At 39.7% G+C, this 15,485-nt stretch overlaps 1 protein-coding gene across 11 annotated transcripts in view; it reads left to right on the top strand.

Moving 5' to 3' along the window:
- The window catches only part of LOC310679175 (rho GTPase-activating protein 39-like), an 81,403-nt gene that overhangs the window by 25,334 nt on the left and 40,584 nt on the right, over window positions 1–15,485 (top strand). For 3 of the 11 annotated variants that reach the window (XM_083443976.1, XM_083443969.1, XM_083443965.1), the window contains one exon: window positions 1,903–1,942. The exons of 7 other annotated variants lie outside the window; for them this stretch is intronic. Coding sequence is in view for 2 of the 4 variants with exons in the window: in XM_083443969.1 (XP_083300095.1) it covers window positions 1,903–1,942 (40 nt within the window). In the remaining 2 variants the exon portion in view is untranslated. Of the gene's footprint in view, window positions 1–1,902; window positions 1,943–3,936; window positions 3,984–15,485 lie in introns of all 11 variants that reach the window. One more of the 11 variants, XM_083443975.1, reaches the window with a different exon arrangement.

The following is a 15,485-nucleotide window of genomic DNA, read 5'->3' as shown; positions in this document are numbered from 1 at the left end:
ATCCCTTCTGGCAGCATGTTTGCTTTTCTGTACAGCTTTTGCCCCCTTGTTTGGAAATTAGCGAATGGCAGAAATTTCATTTGCTAGGAAGGTAAGCTTCTCTGTACATGTCCTTATGTCTATAATGTGCGAAGAACTTGATGTTCAAATAATTCCTTCAGTGTAAATCCCGTTTGTTCCAAAATTTGTTACTAGTGTTTCTGTTAAACCTTCTAGTAACACCTACCTGAAGAATCATAGTCATACAAAACACATGCTAAGGCCGCAGGCAATAACAGTAATCTGGAAAAACTTCGGTATTGCATCAGCTCAAGGTTTTAATCGGCAGATAAAATTCCTTTAGTAGGCTCCCTGTCCCAGTTCTGGCTTCAAAAGGGGAGGCAGACAAAGATGGTCAGGCTGGCAAGCTTTGCTTTAAGTGATCTATTTCCCCTGCAGACACTATTTGGCATTGCACCTATTCTTTGTGCGTAACACTGTGGCCTGCATTTTGTAGATTTGTTTGTTTTTAGTGGGTTTGTGGATGTGTGCATGTTCACCACTTTATTTAGGAAATCAAACTCAGAGACCCTGGTCCTTTTCAGCATCACATTTGTATGACAAGGATGATCAGACACTAATTTGAGGGTTAGGCAGGCTACAGGGTTCATAAGCCAGGAAAGGAAATCAGGCCAAAAGAGCCAGGACAAAAGGCAACAAGACCTTTCTCTCTCATCTCTTTCATCACCATGCAGCATTGTAGTTGTTGGTGTTCAGAGGTGCCATTGTGCAAATTCAATTTTTATTTTAGAAGAAATGTTGAAGGTTGGAGCCCAGAACTCTGAAGACAGGGAAGCACCTGTGTCTCAAAATGTACAAATATAAATATATCAGGATAATGAAGAACAAAATGATGTTTAAATGGAATTCTGTAATAAGCACTGGTACAGATACTACTATGGAGACATTCAGAGATCAAAGTGAGGCAGATCCAATATAAGACAGGAGAATCCAGAATCAGTAATTACCGGTAAATAAAACAATGTTGGGCAAAAAGATTCCTGAATTTCAGGGTGTTGGATAACCCTTGTGGTACCTTCCAACTCTACAAATCTATAATTCTATGAAATCCACAGTTTTCGGGAAATCCTTTTCTGTGTCCCAAATAATCAGCTACAGTTTAGTTAGGCAGGTAGAACAAGGCCCAGCAGTTGAGGAATGAATCATTCTGAAATCATTGGAACTAGGCAAATATGTCCAAGTATAAAGATTCTGATTCTATTCCCCCACCCAGGAAACTGACTACATTAGCCTGTGCTGACTAGGTTAAAGGGACACAGCCTGAAATCCTATTCACACTTGGCATAAGCCTCACTGAACCCAATGGGATTTATTTCCAAGTAGCTACACATAAGATTGCACTCTGAAGCAGAGTGGTAGAGTGCATTGTACCACTTGCCAATATGTAGTAGAAACCATTTCTTAATGTTTGCATTAAATACCTCCTGCAAGTAAAAGTGACTAGCATATTATTAAAAATGGTCACACAAGCAAAAGTACTATATATTATGTATATGAAACCAATGGTCATTTCCCAAAGTTTTCTTGTGATCCATGCTGGAAAATATTTTCCAATAAATGTCTCTTTGAGGTATTGTAGCATATGCTGTATATTTTCTATTCTAATCTTCTCTGTGTTATGCAAGAAAGGCCCAGGATATTAACTTTTAAATACCAATTTCAATGGGAGTACAGCACTTCAAAAATTCAGCTCTGGAGCAGGTCCCAGGCTTTTTGAAGCCGTCAGCCCAGAGACATACCCTGGGGCTTCTAGAGCTTCTGCTCGTAACAACATGCAATTAAACTAAGGATTGGTTGTTTGTGAATCTGGCTGCATTTCCCTCTGTTTTTCTTATTACTTAGGCTCTTGTGTGAATCCTGGTCTTCAAAAGTTGAAGGAGAGGTGAGTGTAAGGCACTATGCTATGTGCCTTACCTTGTAAAAAACCCCACCTTGTGAAAGCCCAAGAGCTTTCAGTTCAGAAGTTGATTAAAGGAGACAAGGACAGAAATCAACGTATATTTTCAGTGCTTACTCTGCATAGTACAGTGGTATCTCAGGTTACATACTCTTCAGGTTACATACGCTTCAGGTTACAGACTCCGCTAACCCAGAAATAGTGGTTCAGGTTAAGAACTTTGCTTCAGGATGAGAACAGAAATCGTGCTCCGGCGGCAGCAAGAGGCCCCATTAGCTAAAGTGGTGCTTCAGGTTAAGAACAGTTTCAGGTTAAGAACTGACCTCCGGAACAAATTAAGTACTTAACCCGAGGTACCACTGTACTCACAGACCCCACAGAAAATATACACTCGTTTTCCGCCCTTACGTCTTTTTGCAGTGTAGGACAAAGTAGTTGTGTTTAATTAATTTATGCCTATTGGACACAGTATGTGAATATCTTACTGTATATCTTAGTGTATTTCATTCAGTTATTCTGTAATCAGCCCTGCAGATAAGTTGTACAGTGGTACCTCCGGTTGTGGATGGGATCCGTTCCAGAGGTCTGGTTGGATCTCAAGGTTTCCGCAACCTGAGGACCGCTTCTGCGCATGCATGCGTGGCGAAACCCAGCAAAATACTTCCAGGTTTGTCGCGCGTGCATCCCAAAGTTTACATAATCAGAGGGTTACATAAACAGAGGTTGGACTGTATTGGTTATTCAAAGATGTAGAGTTGCATAGGAATAAGCTTCTGTATTGGTTTGCTTCGTGGGATCAAGGACACAGTTCTCCTGCATATATATTTTCTCCTTACGTGAAATAAGACTATTTTGCCTTACAATTGCCTTAGATAGCTGGGTATTGATTATAAATTTATTATTAATTATGATATCACCAGGCTGTACTTGTATGTAGTGTCTTTGCAGGCACATGTCTCAGATCTGTATGTGTGTTCACTCTACAGACATTTAGTATTGGAGATGACAGGAAGCTCTGAGGTGGGGCTGCTAAATGGCAGCCTGTGCCTAGCTAAATTATTTAGGGCAGCCCCCCAACAACTTAGCATATATATTTTACTGAACAGAAGTTGGCATTGTCAAGGTCCATCATTGTGCTATTGTGATCACAGAGCTATGATGGGGAACCTGTGGTTCTCCGGAAGTTGTTGGACTCCAGTTCCCATCAGCCACAATCCTCATGCCCAGTGGTCAAGGAAATGGAGGGCCACAGGTTCCTTGCCCCAGCATAGATATTTCAGTCTCTCTGCGCAGTCCAGAGCAACAATGGGAATGTAAATCTCTCCATTCCCTACATGTGTGTGTGTCCTTCTCCTGAGCTGCAGCTACAAATAAGCTGGGGCCAGAGGGGAAGGCCTTCAACACTGCTTTTTCATGCCTGAATATATATCATAGACAGAAATAATATGTGCCGTATCCCTATTTGGACAGGTCCTCAGTATGTCTGGGTTTGTGGGTCTGCCATGCCATGAGGCTCTTGTAGGGCTGGCTGAAGAAAGGTTGGCTACCCTTGTTCTAGTTAACAGTATTTATTCTATATTTTTGCAGAACAGGAATATATATATATGCCTAACTAAACAGACTCTGGTGTATTTTGATGATACCTATTTACAAAGGCAACAGACACTTTGTGAAACTGGCTGCAGTTATATTTACCATGGTTTCTCTGTAATTTTCCTGACAATGTGCATGATAAGTGTGGGCATATATATAATTGCTTGCTTTAGGGGTTTCAAATTATAGCTTTTCCTGGTTTTGGCAGAAAATCCAGACAGAGAGTATCATGATGTTGGAAATAGAATTTGTTTTCCTCTAGGAACTGACCATAGCAGCTGGTAAAGTTGTATGGCGAAATAAAGTGTTCAGAGAGAGCACAAATTTGAAGACCTTCTTGGAGCAGCCTTTCTTAAATCTCAGTGTTCATATATTTATTGTTCTAGGAAAGGGACAAGACTTGACCAGGGGATCCAAATGAAAGCAGATGCAGGTTAGATGTTTTGCTATATTATACGGCAGCATATTTAGAACACTGCTAATATACTGGATGAGAGGATTGTGCCCTTACATCTTGTCTCTTACTAAGAGAATAAGCACCGGGGTTGGATCACAGTAAAGGATAAATGCTAGAAACTGGAAGACAGGTGTTCACTAGTTCAACCAGTTTGAAACATTATGGTACCTCAGGTTAAGTACTTAATTGGTTCCCAAAGTCAGTTCTTAACCTGAAGTGCACTTTCTCATTGAAAGTAATGGAAAAGTGGATTGATCCGTTCCAGATGATGAAAAACACCCCCTAAAACAGCAATTTAACACGAATTTTACTGTCTAACAAAACCATTGATCTATAAAATGAATGGAATAAACAATGTACTGTACTATAAAATAAATAAGACAGTATTGGAGATGAAAAAATTAACATTTTTTTTCCTTACGTGCACTGATGGTAGTCATTGTTTGGATGGGGGGCTTTTATCCATTTCTGCAGTCACACAATCAACCAGTAGCTGAACTGGGCTCCACACGATCCCCAAAACAATGGCAGAAGGCAGAGTCCCCCAGAAGTCCCCCAAACAAAGGAGCAAAGCAGTGACAAACGCACAGGGCAGACTCACATAAACAAATCCCAAAATCCCTTGAAGTGTTCCTTACTTAACTTTGGGGTTGGGATGCAACCTTCTGGGCATCCTGTGGATGTCGGGCCTGGTTCTGGGCATTTGCGGAGGCCTTGGAGAGCATGGCTGGAGGCTGATCGCAGAGCCTCCGTAGGCCCTGCGGATGTCCAGGCTTTGCTCCAGGCAGCAGCGAGGCCTCCGAGAGCTCAGAACACTCACTTCCAGGTTAAAAACGTTTGTAACCTGAAAAAACGTAACTCGAGGCATTCGTAACCAGAGGTGCCACTGTACTGTGTATCCTTCGAGTCTGAGCCACATTCTTTGGGAGCTTTATCACTTAGTGAAGCATTATAAGATTCTGCCCACCCCCCTTCCAGTCTGTTAATTTGACTACTGTCTCTGAACCAGTGCGGTTTTTTTGTCTGTGTATTTTAAAAGACATTTACATGTAAAAAAAAACTATTTATTATCTCAGGCAAAAAAACACAAAAGAACCTTCATTAGCTTCTTCCTGGGTATATCTTTATACAACATTGGCAAGACTATGTCTCCAAAATAGCACTATCTAGATTTCTAGGTTTTCCCATTTTAAATGTTTTTCTTACGTTAGTCCTGCTTTCCCCTTCATTATAGGGTTGGGTTTTTTTAGGAACTTGGGTTGACTGCAAAGGTTAGATGTCTAATTTAGGAACCCATCTTTAAATGTTAATCCATCTGTAGCCCACTGCATTTGTTTTACAACAGCCTGTTCCCAAAAAAGCAAATCTGGATGTCTGTGTGACCCTTTTTACTTCCCAGCCCACTATACTGCTTGTTACTTACTTGAGGATGTTGTAGGAGTTCCTAAACTGCAGTTTACTATATTGTATAGCACTGTTTGTAGTAAATTTTGTTTGCAGATCTTCTTGCATTTCTGCTGCCATGTGGGTGTCTGCTTAAAATATTTCTGAAATAAAAGTCTACTGTGCTTCTCTGATGGGACTATATTGTGTATTCAAACCAAAACAATTGAGTGTGAGATGAAGAGAATGGAGAAGTATAGCTACGTAGGTTTGCACATCCTCGATATCACCAAAATATTTTCAAAATATGATACACTGGAAAGCCACAAATTCCATTGAGGTTTCTCGTAAGAATAACAATTGCCATGCTGCATCAAATGGGAGATTTGTCTGTTGTTATTACCAACATTTTCTATATTTATTTAATACTGGCTCTCTGGGCTGTGCACAATATTAAAAAACAACACTATATTATAAAAATACAATTAGCAGCATAAAATACTTCCATCAGAAAGAAGCGTAAAGACATCTGACTAAAAGACGCAGAACACCAAGCATGATTCATAACAATAAGACTTTTGTGTGTGAGGGGGGAGGTGGCAATTTCAGCACCAGGGCACCACCACCAAGAAGGCCCTCATCTTAGTACTCACTCATTTTACTTCACTTGGGAAGTGCTTCTGGAACAGAACCTAAAGAGGATCTCATGATGTGGATTAAAAAAATGGCATTTCAGGTATCCTAGTCCCAACTTCTTAAGGGCTTTTAAGGTGAAAACCAGCACTTTAATCTTGGGCCCAGAAATGAGCTAGAAACTAGAGCAGTTAGTGAAGCACTGGCGTCATATGGTCGCATAGCCCAGGCCCAGTTAACAATCTCACAGTTCTGGTTTGGGCCCGCCGCACTTTCCAGACAGTGTCCAAAGTGGCCTCATGCAGAGCACATTCCTAGTCTGCATTCTGTTTCCAAAGCAACCATCCAAATGCTTCTTGAACCTTGCAAGCAAGGCTTCCAAGTCACTGGTTACTCTTTGTTAATCCATAGATTGCAGCTTGCTGTTGGCATGGCAGTGCAAAGGACAATTTTTTAATTTGTAGCAAAAGTGTGTCAGAACTAACCTACTGGGTATGCGTTTCTGAAACATTCCATTTCATAAATATGGTACAAGCAGCTATTGTAGAAACAGCAAAGAAACCTCTGGCATATCAGCATTTTTATTTACCGTAATTTCCCTTGTGATTTCAGAGAGCAGTCCATCTTGAGCACACCATTCGTGGTCCTTGGATTACTGTTTAAGAATTACTGGTGTATTGCACGTGTAATTTCACCTTATTTGCAAGGGACAAAGCAGAGTGTTTCCTTCTTATAATCAATTGTCTGTACAGAGTTCACCTACAAAAGCAAATCCATAAGCATTCTGAAGGGTTACATACACAGCTGCTGAAACCTTGGAATTCTTGGTTGCAAGTAAAAAATAGGTATAAAAGGAAAATTCCTGGATGCCAAGAGCAAAGTTTGGGGCAAGTACTCTTTGGTGAGAGAACCCCAACAGAGATTAAAAATCACAAAATATGCAGCAAAGTAAAGCATGGAAGTATAGGTTGTTAGACCTTTAAAATATGCCCTTCCAATATCCTTCCAAAGTTTTGCTCTTCCCCAGCAAAAGACTATATGTTTGGTAAGTTAAAAATGATAAACTTACAAACTCCCCAAAAGTCAGATTCATGTGCTTTTCTATACAGAATCAGAATAAGTTGCACAGGCAGGAAAACTTGACTTGGTTTCAGTGGTGAGCGAGCCATGCAGTCTGAGCTTGGAACAACCAGCTCAGACCTCCTCGCATGTTGAGCTTCTCAGGTAGACTAAAAGGGAACAAAGGCTTGATTATAGTACCTCCCAGGGTGAGCTCAGCCTCACAGGACAGCTTACTCCTGTATGGATTTAACCAGTTCATGCATTAATAAGACTTAAGCATGTTGGTTATATGAGGCTGGTTATCCCACAGGAATGATGTACAGTGATGAAGGGAGAATCTGATAAGTTTGCAACGCATGGCTTAGCAGGCTTTGTTTCCAAATTGTCCTGTTTTTTCTCATGAGCAAGGAGAAGCTTGCAGCTGTAAGCTAAATCCGGTATTTAGATTAGCTGGAGGATTGAAAACAATAGGCTCACCTTTTTATTTCTCTTCTGCAAAAGAACTTCTAAAGCAATATATTCACCTTAAAGGATCTCTTAAGGTGGGAGACAGCTTCGTCCATGAGAGGCCACTTCAAGGTACTTTAATGAGTATTCCCACTCTACCAATCTCTGTTAAGACACAAATAAGTAAATGTGAATCTTAATTACCGTAAGTCACTGTCTCATCTGCAAAACTTAAGTGACAAAGTCTTCATTTTTATCCTTCTAAGCCAGGCTTTGTTTAAACTGCTCTTTATTTTCCAAACTTTTGCATTTAGCACACATATTGCCCCACTGGTGTGGTAAGTCATTAACCAGGAATGCTTGTGTTTGCTGGGTGACGTAGCATGTTGTATCTAGCTTTTTCATATACCATCTGGAGGCTCTCAATCAAGAGTATATTTAAGTCAAGGAAAAGCTTTTTCATTTACTAAAGGAGGACATAGTTGGGACAAGAACAATAATAATTACTAAATTAGAAGCACTTGGTTTGGTGTGGTGTGTAGGGGGCATATCCAGATGTTAATATTTTTGATTTTAAGAATTATTAACATGAATGTGTGAATTGTCTAGAAAGTGTTGGGTGGGTGGCGAGCACATTGCTCTCTGGATCTATTAAAAGTGTGGAGCACATTCTCAACTGAGTTAAAGAGACCTGCCTTTGAGTAACCACATCACTCTTTTGTTCTGCTTATAGAGCTACCTAAATCCTAGTTGTAAAGTGGAGAAATATTCAAAGCTGGTTGAGAAGTTCTTTTGCACTCCCTCTTTGCAGTTCATCTGGCAGTTCTACATGCTTGAACAATGTGATTTGCAATCCAGGAGCTTGTGGATCTTGGCCCACGACATTAGTGTTCTCTGAGGCTCTGAGAATACTTACTGAGACGCCTTGCTCACATTACTCAACTTGTGCAAATTAAAATGCCAGGTGGACATTCACAAGTGCAGAAGAAGGTGGCCCCAATCTGAATTGGGCTTCACTTTTCAAATATCCTCCGGCTCTCATCAAACCTGGATCATACAAAGTTGGCATGCTTTGATCAAATGCCTGAGTGCCATTGGGTGTTATATTTTGTTTTTGTCTTGCTCAGGAAGTTCCCCAGTAGCAAACTGTCCAGAGCTGTGGTTTATTTTGACAGGCTGTAGCTTAGTGGAAAGAATTTTTATATTTATGAATGCAGAGGAAATGCCTGAGATCTATAAAACAACACAGAGAAAAGAGACAGTACAAATGGCTATTTGGCTTGTGATGTAACAGAAGTTTGATTCAGGAACCAAATTAATCAATAACCCAACTCCTTCAATTAATAGCCAAGCTTGCTACTAAATTACTGAATGAGAGGGGAATTTGACAGTTTGCCCCATAAAATACTGAGCATTGGATAAAGAAAGAGTTTATCCTAATTTATTTAGTATTCCTATATTTTATTTTAAAAGGAAGTCTTAATGCACTAACGTTCATAGTGCCTTATGCATTTAGGGACAGGTTACATATTTTGTCATGATTTTGCCTTCGTTTCAATTACTGTTGTTACTAATGCAATGGTAACTGCCTTTGGGTGTACCAAGATAAATGTTTGTTTCTGAGCTAGAGTAATTATATATTGGTGTGCAAAGAATGTTGAGGCAGAAACTGCAGAGAACAGCTGGCCCTGAATTATGTTGTATTAAGCATTTTCCCTGAACTTATTTTCTGTTCTAAACATGTTTAATCTTTAGAATGTATGAAATGGTTTCTGCTATTTCCTTTCCTTTCTTTCCTCATACAGGACCTTGTTTATGAAGGTCTTTTAGCCATTTCTAGCTTCATCAGAAATAGCTGGGATGAGGAAGAAGAGTTGCCGCCATTCATGTGCACCCTACAAATTCCCCTTCCCCTTCCTCACACAGCAAAGTCAGGGCTTTGAAAGAGTAAGGAGCAGCGGCACTTTAGGGAACTTTAGGGAAGTACAGAGAGTCCCAATAATATTTTATTATTCTCTTGGTTTTTTAATGATGGGAAGGAAAACCTAAATCCTGAAGGTAAGTTAAGCACAGTTTAGATCATTAAATAAAATTTATGTGGCCTTAAACACTTTTCTTCCACCCAGATGTTTGGCAGAAGTTGCTTTACAACTTTGTAACTTGTGGGCCATGACCATGTCCATTTTATAAAGTAGTGGCTGCCTTCTATAAATATTCACATTTTTATTACTTGGTTGGAATCTACACACGCATAAAAAACGCTGTGAAAATGCTTTATAAAAAAACATTTTGAAAAATATATTGAATTTTGCATAGCTCACTTTCGCCATCTAGTGTCACATTTGTATATTGCACTTTACAACCCATTTAAAACATTTTATTTGCAGCTGTGTAACTGAGTCCTTAGTTTCCAGATGTGGTTCCTTGCCCTGAATATAACTTCAAAGTTTGCTTTAATAAGCTAGGATCAAACTGGTTTCAGATTCTGAAACTATCTTCTCTAAGAACAAATCACAACTCTCCTACGTTCAGCTGTAAGATGGAACTGTGATTTGTTTTTAAAGTGAAAGCATGAAAGGGGGAGAGTGGAAGAAATCTGAGTGATCCTGAGGCTCATTGCAACTTGCTCCCAAATCATATAAACCATGGTTTATGTGATTGTCTGTACCAGCCCAGAAGATCAGTTCCAGCCATACGAGTCATCTTTGTATATGATCAGTCAAGATTATTAACATATGAGTACTATTTTGAACAAAACTAGCAAGAAGACTTGTAGAAGACTTCCCTGCAATACATTTTAACCATGGGAGTGACCTGGTGCAGTACTATTTCTGAATACTTAAATTGAAAGCTCCTCTTTTGTTTCCTCTCTCTTCTGCGTTAAGCTGCATGAGTTAGAATGAGGAACACGCATATTTCTTTCCAATGAACATTCTTGAAACAATTCTGATAAATCCATAGATTTCTTTATATTGCATCATACTGTACTATCTTTTGACAGGGCTAGGATTTAGATTGCAACTTCATGGCTCGGACACGTTATCTGAAAGCCTGTAGATTTCTTTACGGTTTAAGTGCTTGTTTCTCATTCTCTCAGACTCCTGCCAGCAATTTTCTTTGTTTTGTCTTTAATGGTAGTGGAATTGTGTGTTTTTGTGAACAATTGCAATACATTGTCTAAGGCTATAATCCAGTGTGCACACTTGGGAGTAAGCTTCACTAAGTACAGTGGAATTACTGGCAAGGAAACATGTATAGGATTGGAGTTCACAGCTTTTCAGTTTCTCATTTTTTCAAACTTACAGCACAAACCTAACCATGTCTTTTCAGAAGGAAGTCATATTGAATTCAATAGGGCTAACTCACAGAGAAGTAGGATTGCTGCCTTAGATTGTCAGATTCCAGTGCAGATTTCCTATTCCTTATGTTCTTCTTTACACATACAGTGGTACTTCGGGATGCGAACGGGATCCATTCCGGAGCCCTGTTTGCATCCTGAACGGAATGCAAGACGCGACGGCGCATGTGCGGGTTGCGTTTCGCCGCTTCCGCGCATGCGTGTGACGTCATTTTGAGTGTCTGCGCATGCGCGAGTGGCGAAACCCGGAAGTAACGCGCTCCATTACTTCCGGGTTGCCGTGGAGCGCAACTCGAACGCGCTCAACCCGAAGCACATTCAACTCGAGGTATGACTGTACATACACCTGGAGGGGGGAAAAGAAAGAATACATAAGATATATGCTCACCCACAATACTTACCCCCACCCCTTCCCCTTCCCTGCTGACAAAATCAGCAGCCCCCTCCCTTTGGAGCTCGCCAAATAAGCTACCCATAGAGCTTGCCACCTATCTGCCTCAGTTTCCCTTCTCCACTAAACTTCTCCTCGCCCTCCGATGCTGCTTTGATGACGCAGCAGCTCTCAGAAGGCTGTTATAACGCTGTTGTTTGCTGAGCCACCTATTGGTAGCCAAGCAAACTGTGATGACAGCCATACCTTTTTATTATATGTAAGGTTTTGTGTATGTATACACACACACGCACACACACAAAAATAAAATATGGTTTGTCATGACCCTTGTTAAATGTTTCATTGTTTTTAACCTGTGGACACGGAAGTGAACATTGGCCACCAACTAACCCCTTGTGTTAGAACTGTCTCTGCGGTCAAAGGTTAATGTAGCCAGGAGAGGAAAACAAGCTATAGTTAGCAACAATGCAAACAAACTTATGGATGAATGCCATTGGAATAGTTTTTGAAGTTGCTTTCTATAGCATACCCCCCTAGCTGCAAATATTCCATCCTCCCTCTTTCCCAGGAAATAACAATGCTTCAAATGACAGGTTTTGTTTTTAGAGCCAAATTCTTGCCAGTTTTGCTCCTGGCCAGAGCACAATGCTGCGTCTCAAATTGTTTCATCACATAACCATTATATGCTTGCCATTTTTTCATTTTTAGGTAGAGGTAGTTTAGTTTTTTTTTGTCCTTTCCGCACATTACTCTTTAATTGTGAACATTTTGTTTAAAACCTTTGAAGTAGATCTCCCTCTGAAAACACAAGTTTTTGCTATTCATTCAAGGTGCATGCTTTTGTCAGGTCCTCAACCAAGAGTTTGGACAGTATTAACCTTTTGTTTTCCTCAGCCTTAATTGCAGTAACGCAGGCAGGTGTGGGGCTGCCACACTTCTGTTGAGTGGTGATGGGGATGAATTGAGCACTCCACTATTTTTTTTGAAATATATATTTTAATCCAAAATATCCTGTTAAATTTTATAGCTCCAGATCTTACACCCTACAATTATTTTCATTTTAGGACATGACACGCGCCTTGTTCTTTCTTAGTTATAGGTATGGAGAATCAGAACGTATGTTTCCTGACAAAGTTTAGGAATTTATTTACATTGCTTCCCCTGCTTGACCTCGGTCCCAACACCTCAGGTTTTTTTTGTTTTTTAAAAATCTCTTCTTTTTTGTGTATATAAGCATTCTCTGGGTTTTATATTCCAAAGCTGTTGGTTTTTTTAAAAAAATTACTCTGCTCTTCAGAACAGCTTATATATATAAGTTCAGTAAACAAGACAGTTGCCCCCCACAGGCTTACAGTCGAAATGACTCAACACAAAAGGAAGACACGTGGAGGGAAGAGGAAAAAAGCAAACTTAGCCACCAGTTATTAAATTTACAAAATTATTATAAGAGCCAGCTTGAACACAAATAATCCAGAGGGAGAATAAACAAAATGCAATTGGTCTTTGTCCTGTTTCCTCCCTCTCTCTGCTGCATCTAGATGGAATGGCATTTCCAGATTATTCCTCATCCCTGAATAGTTCTCCTTTCCCATTAAAATCTGTCCAAGCTGCACTTTTATTTATTTATTTTAAATAATAGGTAGAAATACATGATAACCAACTGAAATGAATGTCTTTACAGTTATACTTCACAAATGGACTCAAGGAAAACCCCAGATCATTTTCCCCAAGATGTTAGAGGTTGATTACAGCCCTTCTCTGAGATGAACTAACGAAATATGATACCATTTTTTTCTAACCATTTTTTATTCATATAGTGTATGAGATTTTCAATGCCTGGCTTAGAAAAACAAGAGATTAGTGCAGCAAATAGAATACTGGTTTGGACAATATATTAAATAGCAGATACAGTTAAATGCATGGGGTTAGAGTTTTATCCTTCCCGCAGCCATCTCCAGATTTCATTTGGGAATTGACCATTCATTTTTGGCCTATGCAGATGGTCTAGTAGGGGACTTATGTCGCACTTCTCAACATCTTCCAGCGTGATTGTTGGAATTTTACATCTGTGAAGACTACAGGTTTTGCATCGATTACCTCTCCTGCCCTGGTGTGCTTGGCTCTCTTGATAGGTTGTAAACACCATAAACATGATAAATTTGAATCCTAGGTTGTTAACATACTCTTAAAATACTAGTGTTTTGTATGATTATTTTGCAAAAGCGTAATTCAAACTATAGTTTGACCTGTCACAACACAATACTATGCAGCAATGCACTGACTAGGCGAGGTGGTAATGGATAGTAATTCGCCAATGGTGTGTCTCTGGGTACTCCCATCAAAGTTTTTTGATTCCCCTTTTTTTCACTGCTTTTGTTGTTGGTAGATTAGAATATAGGCATCCTTTGCTATTGTTGAGCAACTAAAATAAACGAGAAATATTCTAAAAATCAGAGGAAAGTTGGAAATGGCTCTCCTGCTTTGCTAACTCTTAAAAGGCTTCACAGAATGTGAGACAAATTGTTCTTGTGCTCTTTTATAATCATCTGATTCTTTGTAACTCTTCCGAGTTGGAAAACCAGCACCACAGGCATAAGTAGCAGACTCTGTGCTGCTTTCTTTTTTAAAAAAAAATCAAAGAGCAAGGACAGTAAAACTAAATTAGGTGCTTATATTTTGTTTTCTTTTTGTCCTCATGATTTCTGACATTCGTCTTTTCACATTTATCCAATTGGCAAGACTTGAAGGAGGTCAGAAAAGGGAGAGATGATGAGGTCATTTTGAGATATTACTGAATCCTCTGTGAGTTCTCATTGTGCTTTGGTTCCTTTCCAGCATTGCGAGTTTGTACTTGTAACTTGGAAAATCTTTGGCCTAGTTCTCACAAACTAACGATAAAGAGGTAAACCTGTGTCCTAGACTGTACTGCTTTAGCCGCCAGTTGAGGACTAACAGGACTGAATGTTTATTCAAACAAAATAATTCCCTGCATGATAGACTGAATAAAATTAACTGTTTAGTTTCCAAATGTACATCTACTTGTATCTACATTGTGATGTTGCTGTATCATGTAATGTTCTTATTAGAAACTATCTATCATCTATCTATCTATCTATCTATCTATCTATCATCTATCTATCATCTATCTATCATCTATCTATCTATCTATCTATCTATCTATCTATCTATCTATCTATCATCTATCTATCTATATCTATCTATCTATCTATCTATCTATCTATCTATCTATCTATCTATCTGTCTATCTATCTATCTATCTATCCATCTATCCATCATCTATCTATCATCTATCTATCTATCATCTATCTATCTATCTATCTATCATCTATCTATCTATCTATCTATCCTACGCAGGTAGAAAGCTAACCTAAGAGACAGAAGGCTAAGCTAGAACTCCTAGTCAATGTTAGAAGGAGTCATCCATTATTACATTTCCTCCTTTGGCTGCCCCATGTTTTCTTTAATGTAGTTGAAATTGCCCTCAGAACTTGGTTTGGGGCAGAGGGATGGTCTTATTAAACTATTTTCACCACCAGCAATTCTGGGGTTTACTAAGACCCTCTTCTCAACTGACTTGACTGGAATCATTTGCTAGGCTATAAATCTGCTGCAGTAGCTAAGATCCAAAGATCTGTTTAGGATTATGCAAAATCTTTCCCCCCCTTTTAAACATTTGTCCCACATATGCTTTTTGAAATTGTCTTTAGTCGGGGGGGGGGTCACTCCTATTCAGAAATATCAATTCTAACATTGCTTGCCTCACTTCATGTTCACAGAAATAGTTTTACAGTACTTCAGATTGTGGCCATTGGATGGAACTTCCCACAGCCGTCATGAACACCAGTGGTCAGCTAGCTACCTGCTCCATATTATACAGCTGTGAGGAAAGAAACATATGGGCACAGGGCCATGTATATAGTGTGTGCTGTTTAGTGTGCCAGCCTGCTTCCACACGGATCTGTTTCCTCTCCCACACAGACATCTGGTATCCCTGCACCCGTACTCCATGTGTCACAAGATTGGGTAGATTGGTTGAGAAGCGGTCATATGCAGTGCTGTGTCTCAGCCATAAGATTGGGCCTTATGATCTGCTGGGTCAAAAAAGTGTATGAACACTCTGGGCCTTATGACTGTCTAAAGGGGAAGCGGTGCTGGTAGATATGGGGAAGTTTTTACACAAAGT

The sequence above is a fragment of the Podarcis tiliguerta genome, assembly GCF_965153285.1.
Source record: "Podarcis tiliguerta genome assembly, chromosome: 6".
Classification (NCBI taxonomy): Eukaryota; Metazoa; Chordata; class Lepidosauria; order Squamata; family Lacertidae; genus Podarcis; species Podarcis tiliguerta.
The sequence above is the reverse complement of the archived record's forward strand: the minus strand, read 5'-3'. Positions and strand labels throughout refer to the sequence as shown.